This window comes from Arvicola amphibius, chromosome 7, assembly GCF_903992535.2.
Source record: "Arvicola amphibius chromosome 7, mArvAmp1.2, whole genome shotgun sequence".
NCBI lineage: Eukaryota > Metazoa > Chordata > Mammalia > Rodentia > Cricetidae > Arvicola > Arvicola amphibius.
The window spans coordinates 440,915-459,855 of NC_052053.1; the positions used below are offsets into that span (position 1 = coordinate 440,915).

The 18,941-nt window shown below is 34.1% G+C and overlaps 1 protein-coding gene and 1 pseudogene across 1 annotated transcript; one reads left to right on the plus strand and one right to left on the minus strand.

Moving 5' to 3' along the window:
• Window positions 1-6,949: 6,949 nt before the first annotated feature.
• On the plus strand, window positions 6,950-9,024 carry LOC119818785 (annotated as a pseudogene).
• A 1,996-nt stretch (window positions 9,025-11,020) lies between these two features.
• LOC119819281 (olfactory receptor 10AG1-like) lies at window positions 11,021-11,977 on the minus strand. The gene has a single exon (XM_038337402.1). It carries the CDS (start codon window positions 11,975-11,977, stop codon window positions 11,021-11,023), a length of 957 nt encoding a protein of 318 aa, XP_038193330.1.
• Between the last annotated feature and the right edge of the window lie 6,964 nt (window positions 11,978-18,941).

Sequence of the window (18,941 nt, forward strand, 5' to 3'; positions counted from 1 at the left end):
TTTTCTTCCTGTCTATACTTTTGAAGAAAGAAATAGAAAGAAAATACAAGTGCAGTTTAACTTCTGGGTATCAAAAAATAAAACACAATTCCATTATTTCTCATCCATTTTATAGTATACAAATGTTAGAATCCTGATTCTTTCTTGCAATCTTTTCTTAACCTATATGTTAATGACATATATTGGCATTATCTGAGATAGGTGAGAAACTGTGATGAGTCTCTGCAACACTGAAAGTGATCCATCTCTGCCCATTCTGTAATATACATAAGACAAACATTACTTTCACTACTTTTTGTAAGAGCTTGATTTAGGTATATTGATTCTCACTTTTATTTTATAATAATAATGTATAATAATAATAATGTAATGAAATAAACACAGATGTTAGAGACACAGACTATACATGAAGGGAATAATATTTCTGTTCTTTAATGAATTAAAACACAAATGAATTTAGTTATTTTTTCTGAACAATCAAATGGGCTTAAAACAATTTATTGATTTATAAATAGTCATTGAGAATAATTTTAATAATGAATAAATAGGTTTAGTTGTAGAAATGCAAAACAAAAACATTATTAGTAACAACTAAGACAGCTTTTTTGGTTTATTTTTTTAATGTTTTTAATTGAAATAAAGTTACACCAGTTCCTCCTCCCTTTTCTCAAGCTACACAAACCCTATTTACTCTCCCTGTTTATCCCACTCCATGCCCCAACTCTCTAATTGAGAGCAGAATTTTACTATATTATGTGTGTGTGCAAGTGCATTTCAAATATACATAAATATACAATCTATTGACTTTGTTGCTGGTTGTATTTATATAGTTTAAGACTAGTCATTTTTCTTGGTCTATGCTATCATATGTTATAACTAACTGAGACACAAGATAACATTTATTTGATCATTGCTATTAGAATATGTTATGATTGCAATAGGACTCCTTACCCATCATTAGCAGTGGGATGGTACCAAAGCATAATTCTTTTGACAAGTTAGATGGCTAAAACCAAGCAGCATCCAAAAAATTTATTACATACAGCTGGGTTTAACTATTTACATTTTCTTAACATTAAAAAATGCAATCAGGATGCTTTCTTATATGCATATGTGCATTTTCATGTATGTTTTTCTTATATGTATGTGCATATTTCTATGTTTTTAGTGAGCAATAGAATTTCAAAGACAGATATTTTGCATTATTTAGATTGTGTAAATAATATGGAGTATTTCATTATGTAGAAACATTGCAAGCATTATTTGTGACACATAAGCCAATAACATTTATTTGATATTTAAATCACTTAAATCCACATAAATGGCCATAAAATAATAGAAGTAGTTCTATCTTATGTTGTGAGGTTAGAATAAGATAGTGGAAATTCTATGTTGCTGATACTAAAAAGTTTTAGGAGAATCTTGATTCTGACTAAAATTAATATTCTTTCATTGGCTTTAATAATCTATTAAATTGAGCAGCAATAAAATCATCACTGAAAAAATGTTTCTAACTAAGCAAAATTGAAACTGCTTCATTTTTCACCCTGTTTCTAAGCATACAGACATGTAGAAACCCACCTGAGAAGAACAGCTCTTAGTTGCTTGAACACTGCACTATTTTATTATGCCAGCTGTCTCGTGGGACTGAAGGTTGTGAAATCATTTCCCCATGGCTTTGGTGGAACCAATTAATATCGTTTTCTATACTCTCCTCTGAAAGTACATCACCATTTTTAGCAAACAGGTAACTTCAAGTGTTCACAACTTTATTTATTTCAGTAAGGATACTACTAGATACACATATCTAGTAGTATATGCAAGCACATACACATGTACATATATATGTACACACTTGTGTTTATGTAGATAGATAGATAGATAGATGATGATAGATAGATAGATAGATAGATAGATGATAGATAGATAGATGATAGATAGAACTTAGTGAGTATATATGATAAAGTTGCTAATTCTCTACAATCTCAGGATCCATTCATATCTTTACTTTTGAAACTACTCCTCTTTGGTTAGTAATAAAGTTAATGATGTTTATGGATAAATTATTTTTGAATAGGTATTTTTAATTGTAGTGAATGTCATTGTCACCTAAATTTCATAACCACAAAATATTTTCAAGGAATTATTTTACTTTAAAAAATATTTATTGAAAATAGATTCTTCTCTCATCCAATGCATCCTGAACATTGTTTTCCAGCCCCTCTATTTCTCCTAGTTTCCCCACCTTCCCTCTCTCCCAGACTCCCTCTCCAATTATTTTTCAAAAAATAACAGATCTTTCAAAGACAATATCAAAGCAGGACAAGATAATATACAATATTAATACACAATACACAATAAGACAAGGTAGAAGCCCTCATATTGATCCTGGATAAGGCAACCAAATAAGAGGAAAAGAGTCTTAAGAGCAGGAAAAAGAGCCAGAGATACATTATGTTGGAGGGAGACAGAGATAGTACCCATGGAGTCCAAAAGAAGGTATTGAATTCACTATGGTTACACCTTATTTGTTTCACAGAACTGAACTTGCAAGGGTATCATGCTCTCTTTTTTTTTGGTTTTTCGAGACAGGGTTTCCCTGTAGTTTCTAGAGCCTGTCCTGGAGCTAGCTCTTGTAGACCAAGCTGGCCTCGAACTCAGAGATCCGCCTGCCTCTGCCTCCCGAGTGCTGGGATTAAAGGTGTGCGCCACCACTGCCCGGCTGGTATCATGCACTCTTAAGCACCGAGCCATCTCTCCAGTCAAGTAGGATATATTTTAGGGTGGTATAATTCTCTTCTTTTAATTCTATGTGAAGTTTCACTATTTAGCTCCATTTGTAACACATTTTCATTATTTAACTTCATTTGTAACACACCAGTTACAGTTTCCCACAGTCATTTTGTATAATTAATATTATAAAAATGACAACTCTATCAAAACTAGTTTACAGATCCAACACATTTTCAATCAAAATCCTCATTTCAATCTTCACAGAAAGAAAAATAATATCTTGAAATATAAAGAGAATCACAAAAAACTCAAGATAATTCAGACATCTTGACCGAAAATAAAAATGCTGAGACTATTGCCAGTCCATATTTCAATATATTTTACGAATTTAGAATAATAAACAGAATAGCATAATACTGTAACAAAATTACACCTGTTGGAATCAAACAGAATACCTAAGCCTGAGTCCTCCTAAGTACTATCATCTGATATTTGACAAAGAAGTCAAAAACATAAATTAGAGAAATCATAGTATGTTCAGCAAATGAAACAGACAACTGGGTGTCCACATGTAGAAGAAAAGAATCAGTCCTGTCTGTATGGTTGTACAAAAATTAATTCAAAATGTTCAAAGACCTAAATGTAAAACCAGAAATCCTGCATTTGTTATAAGAAATAGACAGTGCCCTGCAAGATATACATATAGGAAGGACATTTTATAATGTAGTCTCTGTTTGTGAATTGAGCTCAAATTTATAAACCTAAAATATAAAATTATAATTATAAAATCCCAAAAATTCTGCTAAGAAAGCAGTCACCCAAGTGAAGAAGAAGCTCACAGAATAGGAAAAACATTAAACCAATAATATACATGTCCAAGATTACTACGTGGATTAAAAAAGGAACCCCCAAACGCAAAGTCATGAAGACAAGTGAGCCAATTACAAATGGGGTGCTGAACTGAGCATTTTCATTCAGAGATATAAATGTAACTAAGAAATAATTTTTAAAAAGTTTCATCAGATTTAGCAATTAGGAAAATGAAAATTTAAACATACCCATTGCTCAACTGTAGACAGACAAAATAACTTATAGGGATTTTCTTTTTTCTTATTTGAATCAGAAAAGAATACAATATGTTTGCTTAAAGAAAAAAGCATTTCTGACTGAAAGGCGAGTAATTCATTGTTTTAAAATTTGCTACATTAGATATTGTACTAAACTCAAATAAACTATATATAGATAAGATCGGATTTAACTACAATAAAACTATTTAAAGAGCATTTTGTTAATATAAAATTATCATTTATCATTTTACTGAAATTAGCAAAAAAATTGACATAAATTTTAAATCAATTCCATCTAAACTAACAATGATAATATGTATAATTAAATACATTTTCTCCCATGATAAGCCATTCAAATTTACATTATTTTTTGTTTAATTCATTTTTAAGACTTTATGTATTTTTATTTAATGTGTATCAGTCTTTTGTGTGTCTTTGAGTATGTGTACCACATCTATTCTATGCACACATATAGACCAGAAGAAGGCATCTGAATGCCGGGAGTACAGGTACAGATGACTGTAAGCACACCTGTTTGTGTTAAAATTCTAACAAGTCCTCTGCTAGAGTTACAAGTGCTCTTAGTCACTCTCAACATACATTGCTTTTAACATACTATGTATTTGAAATGAATCATGCGACATCTGTCTCTCTTGGACTTTTTAGTAACATAGACACTTCACCACTTGTAATGCCGAAAAGTTCATTTATGAAGATTTCCAGAAACTGAAAGTGGAGAGTACAGTGGGGACACAATTTGCCATATGCTAAAATTTATTTTAGGAACAGGTACTACTTTACATAGCATACATTGTGTGGATCCATCAAGTGCCAATTAATTAGTGTATGAACTGTATAGCAATTAAATAGTCAAAAGGTAATTACAGAGCCGGGCGGTGGTGGCGCACGCCTTTAATCCCTGCACTCGGGAGGCAGAGGCAGACAGATCTCTGTGAGTTCGAGGCCAGCCTGGTCTACAAAAGCTAGTTCCAGGACAGGCTCTAGAAACTACAGGGAAACCCTGTCTCAAAAAACCAAAAAAAAAAAGGTAATTACAGAGACAAAAGCAATGAAACATTTCAAAACCGGAAGATGAACTGAACACAACTGTGTAAGAAATTATTTCATAAAAATAGAAATTTAATTTTCATTAGATTCTGGTTCAGTTAAATAAAATGCAGATTATATTTTGCTGCACATATATATAAACAATATAATATTAAACTGAAATATTCATTTTGACAAATCAAGTTGATGACAATAATAAGGAATTGTAGTGCCATTTTTAATGAGAAACTTACTGTACCCACAAGGGGATATAAGTCCATGAGTAAAATTAATCATGTTTTCATAGCAACAAAGTCTAAGGGGAAGAGACTGCAGGAATATAAATTCCAGGTGATATATAATACAATAAAATGTTGTCATCCATGCTCTTCCACCAAAAATCACCCCACCTCAGATAAGCTCCTGAGAGTCCAAATCCAACAATACAAAATTAAAAATTACCTTTTCAGAAGAGCTCTAAATAATGTTTATATTAATTAAATTTCATAGCATACTTGGGCCATATATTTAAAATCTAATAAAAATGTTATTTTATATTCAGAGCAGCAATTTTCTGACTGCACTTAGTAGTACCTATTGAACTATATTTTAATTATTTTCCTTTAACAGATTACTAGACACTACTATTCATTCATTTCACTTGTGTGTAGATACATATGTGAATCCAAAGGCTATGCTACTTGTCTGTATTTTTTTCTACAATTTTATAAAATTTTATTGAGATGAAGATCCATGTATGTCTCATTTGTTCCTCATTGTCATATAGGTTCTCTGGAATTGTGAATTGTAGGCTGTTTTTTTTTTTGCTTTATGTCTAAAAGCCACTTATGAGTGAGTATATATGTTGTTTGTCTCTCTGAGTCTGAATTACCTCAATCAGTATGATGTTTTCTAGATTCATTCATTTGCCTGAAAAATCTCAAGATGTCATTATTTTTACCTGCTGTGTAGTATTCCATTGTGTAAATATACCACATTTTCCTTATCCACTCTTCAGTAGATGGGCACTTTGGTTGTTTCCAGGTTCTAACTATGACTAACAATGCTACTATGAACATAGTTGAGCACATGTTCTAGTGGCACAATTGAGCATTCTTTGGATATATACCCAAAAGTAGTATTTCTGGGTCCTGAGGAAGGTTGTTTCCTAATTTTCTGAGAAATTGCCACACTGACATCCAAAGGGGTTGTACCAGCTTTCACTCCCACCAGCAATGCAGGAGTGTTCCCTTTACCCTACATCCTCTCCAGCATAAGCTGTCATCAGTGTTTTTGACCTTGGCCATTCTCACAGGTGTAAGATGGAATCTCAGAGCTGTTTTGATTTGCATTTCTCTGGTAGATAAGATTGTTGAGCATTACCTTAAGTGTCTTTCAGCCATTTTAGATTCCTCTATCCATAGTTCTCTATTTAGGTGGCTTGTTTTATTTTGTAGCCTTTTCCTTTGAAATATTAGAAGATTTATGCTTTGGTTTCAATTACTCTCCTAAATTATACAATAAAATTGATGGCCAAAACATCACAGAGTTTTGGAAACAAAAGTAATCAAAATTGTTCATTATTTACCATGTACTAATAAACAGGAAGTTTGCTGACAAATAGTCCAAGGTGGTAACTCTGTTATTCATTAGTAATATACTTATCACTTCTAAAATTAACAGTTTTTCATAGCATCTTGATGTTTTAGAGATAACTTTATGTAGAGCTGAAAATTAAGTTCAGTGAATTTGAAACTGCAGTATCTCACCACTTAGTTTTACTAACTTAGTGGGTGGTCATATATTAATTTTAATATTATCTAATAGCAGTGTGTTAAACTTATAATTCCTGTTAAAGAAGGCAAATTAAGGAAAACTAATATGTAGAAAGCAATATTTCTCAAAACACCATATAGATTCCAGAGTTTATTGATTGTTATATCAGATATATTTTTAAAATTAAATAATGCAATCTTATTTGAAGATTGAAGTATAATTATATGTGTTCCTGAGAATTAAAATAAATTAAAAATAAAATAATGCCCTGTGTAATAGAAGTATTATGGATAAATATTTTTTTAATTTTCAAAGTTTATTCTAGAATGGACAAAGAAAATTGTTCTTCTCTGGATGAATTCATTTTCAAGGGAGTTACTAATAATCATGACCTGAAAGTGACCCTCTTCACCACATCCCTATTTGTTTGTATTATTAATGTTCTGGCAAATCTTGGGATGATCATTTTAATTAGAATGGACTCTCAACTACACCTACCCATGTAGTTCTTCCTTAGCTACCTGTCCTTCTGTGACCTCTGGTATTCCACAGCAACTGGACTAAGATGCTGGTGAATCTTCTAGCTTGAAAGAAATCAATTTTCGTGGTTGACTGAGTTTTTTATTTCTTCACCCTCTGTGACTTTACTGATTCTCAGTGTCTACTACTGGCAATGATGGACTATGATAGGTACTAGGCCATGAGAAACTTTTTAAAAAAATTTAGTTATTTTTAATTAAAATTTTCCAACTCCTCCCCTCCTCCTATTTCCCCTCTTCTTCCCCCCTCCCTCTCCCTCTCCTGTCCAAAGAGCAGTCAGGGTTCCCTGCCCTGTGGGAAGTCCAAGGTCCTCCCCTCTCTCTCCAGGTCTAGGAAGGTGAGCATCCAAACAGACTAGGCCCCCACAAAGCCAGTACATGCAGTAGGATCAAAACCCAGTGCCATTGTCCTTGGCTTCTCAGTCAGCCCTCCTTGTCAGCCACGTTCAGAGAGTCCGGTTTAATCAAATGCTATATTATTCCCAGTCCAGCTGGCCTTGGTGAGCTCCCAGTAGATCAGCCCTACCGTCTCAGTGGGTGGGCACACCCCTCGTGGTCTTGACTTCCTTGCTCATGTTCTCCCTCCTTCTGCTCCTCATTTGGACCTTGGGAGCTCAGTCCAGTGCTCCATTGTGGGTGTCTGTCTCTAGCATTTGAGTACTACTCAGTGGTAAAAAACAATGACATCTTGAATTTTGCATGCAAATGGATGCAAATAGAAAACACTATCCTGAGTGTGGTGATCCAGACCCAAAAAGATGAATACGGTATGTACTCACTCATAGGTGGATTCTAGCCATAAATAAAAGACATTGAGCCTAAAATACGTGATCCTAGTGAAGCTAAATAAGAAGGTGAACCAAAATAAAAACATATATTTATCCTCCTGGATATTGGAAGGAGACAAGATTGCCAGGCAAAAAATTGGAAACTTGGGGGTGGGGGGGGGGGGGGGGTAAGGGGAGATGGGGAGAAAAATTGATAAGGGGAGGATGGGGAGAGCTTGGGGGAATGGGATGGTTGGGATGGAGGAAGGGTGGATATGGGAGCAGGGAAGTATATATCTTAATAAAGGGAGCCATTTTAGGGTTGGCAAGAGTCTTGACTCTAGTGGTGTTCCCAGGTGTCCATGGAGATGTCCCCAGCTAGATCCTTGGGCAGCTGAGGAGAGGGAGCCTGAAATGGCCCTATCCTATAGCCATACTGATGAATATCTTGCATATCACCATAGAACCTTCATCAGCAACTTCTTAATCTACACAGTAAACATGTCAAATAGGGTGTGTTTTATGCTCATGGCTGTTTTCAGCTGATGGAAACAGCACGTGCTTTGATACATTCTACCCTTGTCTTTTGCTTGTGTTTCTGCGAGTCCAATGAGATCAACCATTTTTTTCTGTGATATACCTCTAGTTCTGTTAATATTTTGCTCAGATATATAGGACAATGTGTTAACAGTATTCACAAATTGGGGGATTATTAAAATAAGCACCATTTTAGGACTCCTTGTCTTTGTCCTTTTTTCTCCCCAAGACATAGCTTCTCTGTAGCTTTGGAGCTTATCCTAGAACTAGCTATTGCAGAGCAAGCTGGTCTCAAACTCACAAAGATCTGCCTGCCTCTGCCTCCTCAGTGCTGGGATTAAGTGCATTAGCCATCACTGCAAGGCCCCAGGACTCCTTATCTCTTATTGTTATACCATGTCATCAGTCTTGAAGGTCTGCTCTGCTGAGGGGAGAGTTAAAGCTTTCTCCACCTGTGCGTCTCACGTGACTACAGTTGCAATTTTTTTATTTTCAGAGCAGTTAAGATACTGTATTTGTGCTTTTCATTTTGAATGTGGCATGACCCATTCATGTTAGCTCCTACAGAGATTACTGCTAAATTGATAGAAAAAATTATATGTAGATTTCATTCTTTACCAAGGAATATTGATAAATGTCATGTCCAAGTATTTTCCAATGATTAATTTGATACACCTTTTTACAAAAATGTCTTTATTACATATACCACTTTCTGCCTGCATACATAACTGTGTGCCAGAAGAGGGCCCCAAATAGAGGCAGTAGAATTCATTACAGATAGCTATGAGCTGCCATGTGGTAACTGAGAATTGAATTCAAACCCCTAGAAGAGCATCCAGTGCACTTAACCTCAGAGCCATCTCTCCAGTCCCTTTATTTGTGTTTTTAATACCTTCCCACATTCTTCCTTTCCTCATCCCTTACTGTATCTCCAGCTATGTCAAACAAACATTTATTAGATCAGGAGATAACAGGGCAGGGGTGACTTGTGCTTTACATCCCACTATTCATTCAAAAGGTACAGGTCAGTGGATATCTGTGAGCTCAAGGCCAGCCTGGTCTACTAAGAGAGTTCCTGGATAGACAGGCTGTCACAAAGAGAAACACTGTAACAAAAAAGAAAAAAAAAAAGAAACAGAAAAAGAAATATAGGAAGCCAGCAAGAACTATATCACAAAGAGCACACAAGTCTCTGCCAACCCTAGAATGGCTCCCTTAATTAAGATATATAATTCCTTGTTCCCATATCCACCCTTTCTATATCCCAACCATCCTATTCCCCCAAGCTCTCCCCATCCTCCACTTCACACTTTTCTCTCCCCAGACTTGTCTCTAGAGGGGTTCCCAGGTATCCAGGAAGATGCCCCCAGCTAGTTCCTTGGGCAGCTGAGGAGAGGGAGCCATAAATGTCCAGATCCTATTACCATACTCATGAATATCTTGCATATCACCATAGAACCTTCACCTGGCGTTGTATGGAGAAAATGACAGAGCCGCACATTGGAGCACCGGACTGAGCTCCCAAGGACCTGATGAGGAGCAAAAGGAGGGAGATCATAAGCAAGGAAGTCAGGACCGTGAGGGGTGCGTTCACCCATTGAGATGGTGGGACAGAACTAATGGGAGACCACCAAGTCCAGTTGGAATGGGACTGATGGAACAGGGGACCAAACCAGACTCTCTGAATGTGGTTGACCGTGGAGGAGGACTGAGAAACCAAGGACAACGGCAATGGGCTTGGACGCTTCAGCATGGACGGGCTCATTGTGAGCCTTGTCAGCTTGGTTGCTCACCTTCCTGGACTTAGGGGGAGTTGGGAGGACCTTGGACTTAACATAGTGAAGGGAACACTGATGGCCTCTTGGCCTGGAGAGGGAGAGAGTGGGGGTATGGGTGGAAGGGAGGGGAGGGAAGGGGGAGGAGGAGGGGAGGAGATGGAAATCTTTAATAAATAAATGAGGAAAAAAAACAAAGAACACACAAATAATCAGGGATGCATTTTTACCTTTTATATAAATCTGCAGGTTATTCTGATAGCATTTAGAGCCTTTTTATATTAAAAATCTAATCAGATGGGTTTGCATTTCTTTAGGTAAAGTGATTTCTTTCATTGGGTGTTTGGTTTTCTCTGACATTCACATTTACTTTTTATGTTTACTGTTCCAAATACAGTATGTATTAAAGAATTTTAAAATAGCAAAAAAATAAAATTAAAAATAAAAATCATTGTATGTCAATATGTAAAGAGGTAAATAGGAATTAACATAGTATATCAGAATATGTGATAAAATATATTGAGTTATATCAATTGTATCAAATGTTTTGTAATGATAGTCAACAATAAATACACATGTAAAATAAGTGTATATAATTTAGTAATAGGTAAATCACAACCTAGACTTTAAGAGATATACATAAGAGATAAATTTCTCTCAACACTACAAAAATTATTTAGTGGTAATCACTAGCATAGAAAAGTTAAGATAGATAATTAAAAGAGATATCTTTGCAAACTTACAGACACATAGAAAGCCATATCTTCAGATAAGTCATGTTATATTTTAGTAGAGTGTTTGCATAATAATTTTCTTAGTGCTAATGTTACATCCTTGTTTCTTAGACTGTATATAATGGGATTAAACATGGGAGTCACAACAGTATAGAAAAGAGAAAGCACTTTGTCAGTTCCACCCGAATGACTCGTATTGGATCTAAAATATGTAACCATTGCTGATCCATAAAATAACATCACAACTGCAAGATGAGATGAGCAGGTGGAGAAGGCTTTGGCCTGACTGGTGGCTGATGGCAACTTCAGCACTGTAGAGATGATTTTACTGTAGGAAAAGACTATTAACAGGAAAGGAATCAGTGCAAATATCACAGCACCTAGGAAAACCATCATCTCATTCACAAAGATGTCCCCACAGGCCAGGTGAAGTACTGGGGGTATGTCACAGAAGAAGTGGTTGATTTGGTTGGAGCCACAAAACGAAAGAGAAAAAATCTGTGATGTCTGCCCTATCTGTGCTGGAATTCCACTGATCCAGGAGCCAGTCACCAGCTGAGAGCAAACTCTCTGGTTCATGATCAGAGCATAGTGCAGGGGTTTGCAGATGGCCACATAGCGGTCATAGGCCATGACGGCCAGGAAGAAGCACTCTGCAGCCCCCAGGACAAGAGTGCAGCACATTTGTGCAGCACAGGCAATGAAAGAGATGGTTCTTCTCTGGGTCCCAAGGTTGAAGACCATTCTGGGAAGAGTAATTGATACATAGCACATCTCTAAGAAGGAAAAGTTGCCAAGAAAAAAATACATGGGGGTCTGAAGAGCAGAGTCCAGCCTTGTGATTAGCACAATGGTGCCGTTGCCCAGTAGGATAAAGAAATACATGACAATCAGCAGTCCAAACAGAAACCACTGGAGATGAGGAACATCTGAGAATCCCAGAAGAACAAATTCCTTCAGATTGGTCAGATTTCCTCCTTGTGGTTTTTGACGGTGGTTCATCTGTGAAGTAGATTCAGTCAGCATGGCTGTTTACTTTCCCATTGGGGAAAAAGTCTTTTATCTTAATATAAATTCACCCAGATTAATTTTTATTATCTGATCAGTAGTGTCTACCATAAAGGAACTTTTGCTTATAATTTTAGCTTTAGCATATTATAACTTTTTCATTATTGCTGTATATATTCCCTAAAATTTCTTAAAACTTAATGTAAGTCTGCCTAGGTCCATAATTCAGGGTATACTAAGCTATGCTGTAAACACAGCAGAAACCTCAACATTATTGGAAGCTACTTCTGATAAATACAATAACAGATTCATTTGCATTATCTCTGATAGCGTTAGTTATACATCCTGACAAGTGGGCTGGAGGGTGAGCTGAGCAGTTAAAAACACTGGTTTTTCCTTAAAATTACCCTGGTTTGATTACCAGCACCAACTTGTCAGCTCAATACTCTTTCTAACTCACGCTCAGGCTGGATGATTTGAGATGTATATAACCTGGCAAAAAACTTATACATATAATGTGGAACTAAAAAACATTAGAAAGAAAATGGTTTTGTTATTCTTATTAATTCTGTTAGATTTCTAAAACAAAACATCATTGATATTTTCATAATATAACTTTAAAAATATTTACTATGTATGTCTCTCTTAGGGTTTTAATTGTTGTCTAGGTTCTCTGAGATTGTGATTTGTGGGCTGGATTTTTTCTTTAAGTTATAAAACCACTTATGAGTGAGTACATGTGATAATTGTCTTTCTGTTTCCTCTCTAACCACATTCTGTCTCCAATTGATAACCACTGGAAAAAGAACAATTATTTTTCTCCAATCCAGAAACACAGGGCACACAAGCCACTCTTAATACCATATCTCATGCCCAACAGTGCATGAACAACACAAAACAAACCCAATGACATTTTGGGAGGTTATTTGCTTTTTAATAATTTGTACGTCCTTTTCTTTTTCTTTTTTTCTTTTTTTTTGCAACCTAACAAATCTTTTAAATATATTTTGGATTCTGGTTTTGTGTTTTGTGGAATTTCTGTGTGTGAGAATATGTGTGTCTGTATGATATGTACTTCTTATGTTTATCTTTTACTCTATTTTTCTGGTTGTTTGCTTTATTCTATTCCAGTTTGTTTGTTTTTAGTTTTCATATTTTATTTTCTTATTATTTGCTATAGGTTTGTTGTTTTCTAATGATATAAATAAAGGAATGTGTATTTTGTTGGGACAAATTTCAGGGACAGGAAACCAGAGTCAGAATATATCTAATAAAAACAAAAGCAAATATCCATAAAAAGACTAAAATATGGGCAAATATAAAATTGTACACACCAATGCCTTAACACATTATTATTTATCTATTTCTTCAAACATTTTATTGTGATAGTCTATGATTAAAACTTTCAGTGTTCTCCCTTTTAGCTAGTTTGAGTACTTCTATTTATTTTATTTATTTATTTCAAGCATTTCTTTCATTTTATGACTTATTTGTACATATTTACCTCATTTTCACTTTATAATGACAAGCAATGTATCAATCATGCCATAATCATTTGACATACCACGGTTAAAAGAAGCATCATTTTGAATTATAATAAGTAGTGGTTTTAGAAGATTTCATTCACATAATTCTGATTATAACACATTTCTTAGCAGGAGGAAGGTAGGCGTGCAGGGGAGGAAAGAGGGTGCTGAGTGTAGAGGGCCCAGGTGTAGAATCTGGGCTCACATGAGGCAAAGCCATAGACTGTTCGGTTAAACTCTCAGGATTCTGTACCCCATCACAATTTTAAAATTCCCCAAGCAAAATATTCAGATAAACATTTTTAAATTCACTTTATAAAAAGATTTATAGTGATCCTAAAATCTGGTAAACTTTAATAGTGTTTTATGATTTCTCCTCATAGTAAACTTTCTTCACAGGACTTTGATTTCATTTTTAACTTTTCTATTTCTTGTAGGTGAGATAATAAAACCATCCTTAATCAGTTTTATTTGTAAGAGTAGAAATGATTGCTTATTAACTAAAAGAGACTATTTTCTATTTTTCTCTACTTATATAAACATCTAGATATTTTATATTGGTGAACTATTATATTCCAGGCATTCATCACACTACTTACTTAAAGTTCATTGATGATCTTATTTATTTAGGTTGCTGAAAATAATTTTTATTCAAATCTTCTTGTTTGAGAGTTAGGACTTTTGTATGGTCAAAGAGAATATTTTCATGCTGCCAAAAGGGATTCTCATTTATTGTAGGTGCTGATTTTCTACATTTACAACTCCAAAGAAGACAGTTCCTAGGAAATTCCACCTGAGATGATCTCTGACTCTCTGCAAAACTATGACTTGGGCATGCATTGTCTAGGACTAAAGCTGTAGTAGCAGAATCATCAATATATAATATGTGTTGTAGCTGAATTTTTATTCCACTTTTTCCTATTGTGTAACATATATTACACAATATTGTATAACATTTGGCCACAATACATTAAGCTATCCATGACATAAGAGTTATAAAACTCTTAGGATTATTGTGTGACTCACATAAGTTATTATAGACAAAAAGTAAAAATCACTTGACACAGACATGTCATTCTTCATTCTACAAATATTACTTATACTACTTTCAAATACTACATTTAATTCTTCTACATTTTCTAATTGTTTTATTCCAAATGTTTTAATCAAAATCTCGTCAAAAAGACAGTCTTTGAATCTCTTCTTTTTTTTTTTTTTTTTTTTTTTTTTTTTTTTTTTTTTTTTTTTTTTTTTTTTTTTTTTGGTTTTTCGAGACAGGGTTTCTCTGCAGCTTTTTTAGAGCCTGTCCTGGAACTAGCTCTTGTAGACCAGGCTGGCCTCGAACTCACAGAGATCCGCCTGCCTCTGCCTCCCGAGTGCTGGGATTAAAGGCGTGCGCCACCACCGCCCGGCTGAAATTTTTTTTTTGAAATGAGTGTCATTTCCCCTACAATGATAAGATTTTAATGAAACCTTTAAAGTGTGTTTGAAGGTGATGCAGCCATTGGGTCTGGTTTTACCTTTTTGCCTTTCTTTCACTTCTCCTTAACAGGTTCCATTATCAGGATTCCACATGAGGGCCTTTGTTGCTTTCTTTATGCTTTGGTATGAACTTTGTCTGACTGATCTTAAATAAGGTAAGAGGAAAATAATTTACTTCTTCAGTCATCTATATTTTTATTGGATTGCTCTCAGCTCCATCTGATGCTCATTATGCAGTTCAGCTTTGAGTTAAACAGATTCTGTTTAAAGGAAATACTCATTCTCAAGTATAAGAAGCTGATGATACAGAGAAAAAGAACAATAAAATTTTCCCATATAAAGTGGCAATGATTAATATGGCTACTCCTAACAAATATTTCCTGACCTCCTTACACTACTATTTAAAGTTATGTAATACTAACTCTAGTTACTGAATTACATTCTGGACATTGCTGTGTCTTCTGCTCTCAAGGAGATTAAGCTATAAATGGGTAGAATTTACTCATTGACCACTATTCAAATAATATTTGTAGTTTTAGCAAATGTTTAATTTATAATAAGATTGCAGTAATAAAATTGATTCGAGGGTATTTCTTTTATAAGTCTCTTTTGTCTGAATAAATGCAAAGACTTAAAAGAATTTGTAACAGTAATCTAAGTCATCCAAAGGTCAGAAGATTCATAAACTTTTCAGAGTGTATTTGCTAGGCATACATACTATAATTCCTTTAAAGACTTTAAATAACTACATTGAAGCTAAAATACTTTTTATTATTTTATAAAATCTTGATTTTCATGAATTCATTATGATTATCAAATAAATAAAATCAATGAGTCTTGGAGTTCTCAGTCTTATAAATCTATTCTATAAGTTATAAAACTTCTTATGAAAATATGATTAAGACCTAAAAAATAAATATGCATTTTTGTTGTTAATTTGTTAAAATGTGTTGCTTCAAAATAGTTTCCTACATAAACTTTATATGTTTATCAAAGTTATCAATGGTGAAAAGTTATTTTTAACTGAAATGGTTCAACATCTGTGCTTAGTATAACAATCACAATATTAATTATATTTATTGATAAAATGCATTAAATATAAATTATTTCATAAAATATATACAAATTTTGAATTAAATCATATTGAACTACAATGGATATCAGAATAAGATAAGTAATACTTACCTTCTTATGGTCATTAATTTTGACTTTTTATCACCATGATTTTGTTGTCTCATTTATATCAAATGGAAACACTTGTGCCATTAAAGCTTTTTAGTCTCCTGTAAAGAAAGTCTGTTTCTGACAACCATAAAGTTCTCCTCAAATAAAAGCAGCTCTGTCCCCATGAGAATTCTCTTTAAGGATCTAAATTTCCACATCAGATGACGTCATTGGTGTTTGATTATTTGCTAGTTTTATTTCTTCCTAGATAATGCTTAATCCAATTTGACCTGTAAATTGGGCCCCCAATGGAATTAAAAGTATGGTGTGGTTTGTTTCCTAGATATGGACAGTTATTGAGAAACACTGTGAGAAATAATACAAAATTGTCACCTTGATCATAATTACCTAATTTCGTAAAATGTATGGCTGTGATATTGTCTATTACGAGGATAATATGTATAGCCTTAGTTGATAGTAGACTGTTTGTAAGCATGTGTTTTGTCTCCAGCCAGTATACTATAATAGATTCTGTGCCCTGGTATTTGCAGGGTTACCTGTGCTATAGTTTTAACAAAGAAAATATACTTTAATAGGACTAATGAGCATCTATATGAAGTCAAGTTGCTTCAGTAGAAAATCCTTGAGAAAGGAGTCCATACATACTCAACTTCAGGCCTTAGAGTGACAACAGCACCTAATATCTAGAAAATTTAGGAATCTTCAATGAATGAGAAAACAATAAGATGTAAATGTATTGCAAAAAACTAAATAAAAGTTATTTTAAAGAGTATATTCACTGGAGATGAATTTGTTAGGTCTCTCTACAACACATATACATGCTATTCACCAAATAGTGACTTTTACTAATTTTGATGGTCCTTAGATAATCATTCTTGATCAGATTGTCTCTTATTGTACTATGAGAGCAAATGACATTTGGTAAACTTCATTACTCATTGAGAAGACACTAAAATAACCATGGCAAGGTAGGAGGAACTAGTAGTGATACTTCATGCAGGACCTATTGTGGCAGAGCTCAGGATGAAATTGTAATACCAACCAGGAATAAATGTTTTAGGTACACATTCAAAAGATAGCTGATGTGAAGGGATTCCTAAGCCCTCAGATGAATGAACAGAGAGACATTTTTGAGGTAGAGAATATAATATCTTGCAAAATCAAACAAACATAAATATTTATTTTAAAAATGGTAAGACAAATTCTCAAACTGTGGATATTAAAACAAAATGATTTAGACAACTAAATAACCTTTGAGGAAAGAAATTGTTATTAATTATTCAAACTATAAAAATGATGTTAATTCATTTACAGTCTTTTTTAGAATGTAACTTCTGTTACTTCAAGGTTGTTGTCAACAGGTGTGGCTAATATCCAGCCCTGATATTTCAGGTATTAGGAAGTAGACAGGTTTCTACCTTAAGCAAAAAGCTAAGGGCCCAACTAGGTTCTTACTCTCTTAGGGAGATAACTATGGTTTGCCTACAGAATGTTTTGGTCTAGGGTGTGAGTGTTACTTGTCTTATTCTGGCAACAGAATGTTTAACTGAAAATGTAGCTTGTAATTCTTCAGCTGGTCTGTTCATTTCCTTGTATTATGTTAACGCAGTTTTTTAAAAAACTTATTCCTATCCTTTGGGGTCATGATATTTAACCAAATGGAAATTAAATGTGGGCATCTTTCAATATATACTGGATGTCCCTCCCAATGTTATCCTCTCTGTCTGTCTCTTATTTCTCCTCTATCTTTGTTCCTTTTGCGTAATAATTCTAATCCTCACACTCCTACCTTGGAATGTATGAAACCACAGTAGCTAGAAGAGTGGCAGAAGTCACCCCAAAAATGTGGCTTATGACCATACATGAATGTGCTTATATGTGCTTGCATATGTGAGGTGTTGAATCATGCTTATCATAGTGCATGACTGTCTTCTCACCGAGGCTACAGGAGAATGTTTAGTGTCCTGCCGTATAGCTCTCCATACTATTTTCTTCTTTCACATAATTGGAAATAGACTGTCCAAAAACAAGATCTAGCCATGCTCTTATCTGTTTCCCACAGTACAGGAGCTACAGACACATCTATGACCCTCCCATATTTTTAACTAGGAGATGTGTATTGAAACTCAGGATATACATTGCAAAGGATGCTCTTTTATGCAGTAAGCCATATTATCACATGCCTTTTTACTAATCGCCTTTATTTTTCATATACTAGATTTCAGGATTTCTTACTGTGAATTTCATTGAAAACCATGGTTATTAAAATGTCAGAAATTTGGAAAGAACTGATAGAAGTTAAATGTGATAAATATATCATCAAGATCTGTGTGCACTGTCCAAAAGCACATGGGAACAAAAAATAGCTTTTATGATAGAGATAACTGAACTCTACACATATTCTTAATGGACTGAAAAGTTATTTCATGTGTAAGATGTGGCATAGCCAGTGGTTGTCAGAGCTCTTAGACACAGAATAGTAATAGTAAATTTCTATTTATCTCATATAACAATTCATTCAACACATATTGTTGAAAACTGAATGAGAAAATGTCAAAAAATTGGATAATGGTATATTAAATTAGGTATATAATCTCTCTGTTCAGTTATCACACATTTCTAAAACATGTATTATTGTTCAAAATTTTACAATAGAATATGTAATTCACATTGTAAATTCACATTAAAATACCATGTTCTTTTTATATTTTGTTAAATGTGGACAGATTAATATGTAAAAGATATTTCAAAGAAGAATATGAATC

Bases quoted from the DNA above. Each gene is read 5' to 3' on its own strand.
- LOC119819281 (XM_038337402.1), bottom strand. From the start codon at position 11,977: ATGAACCACCGTCAAAAACCACAAGGAGGAAATCTGACCAATCTGAAG.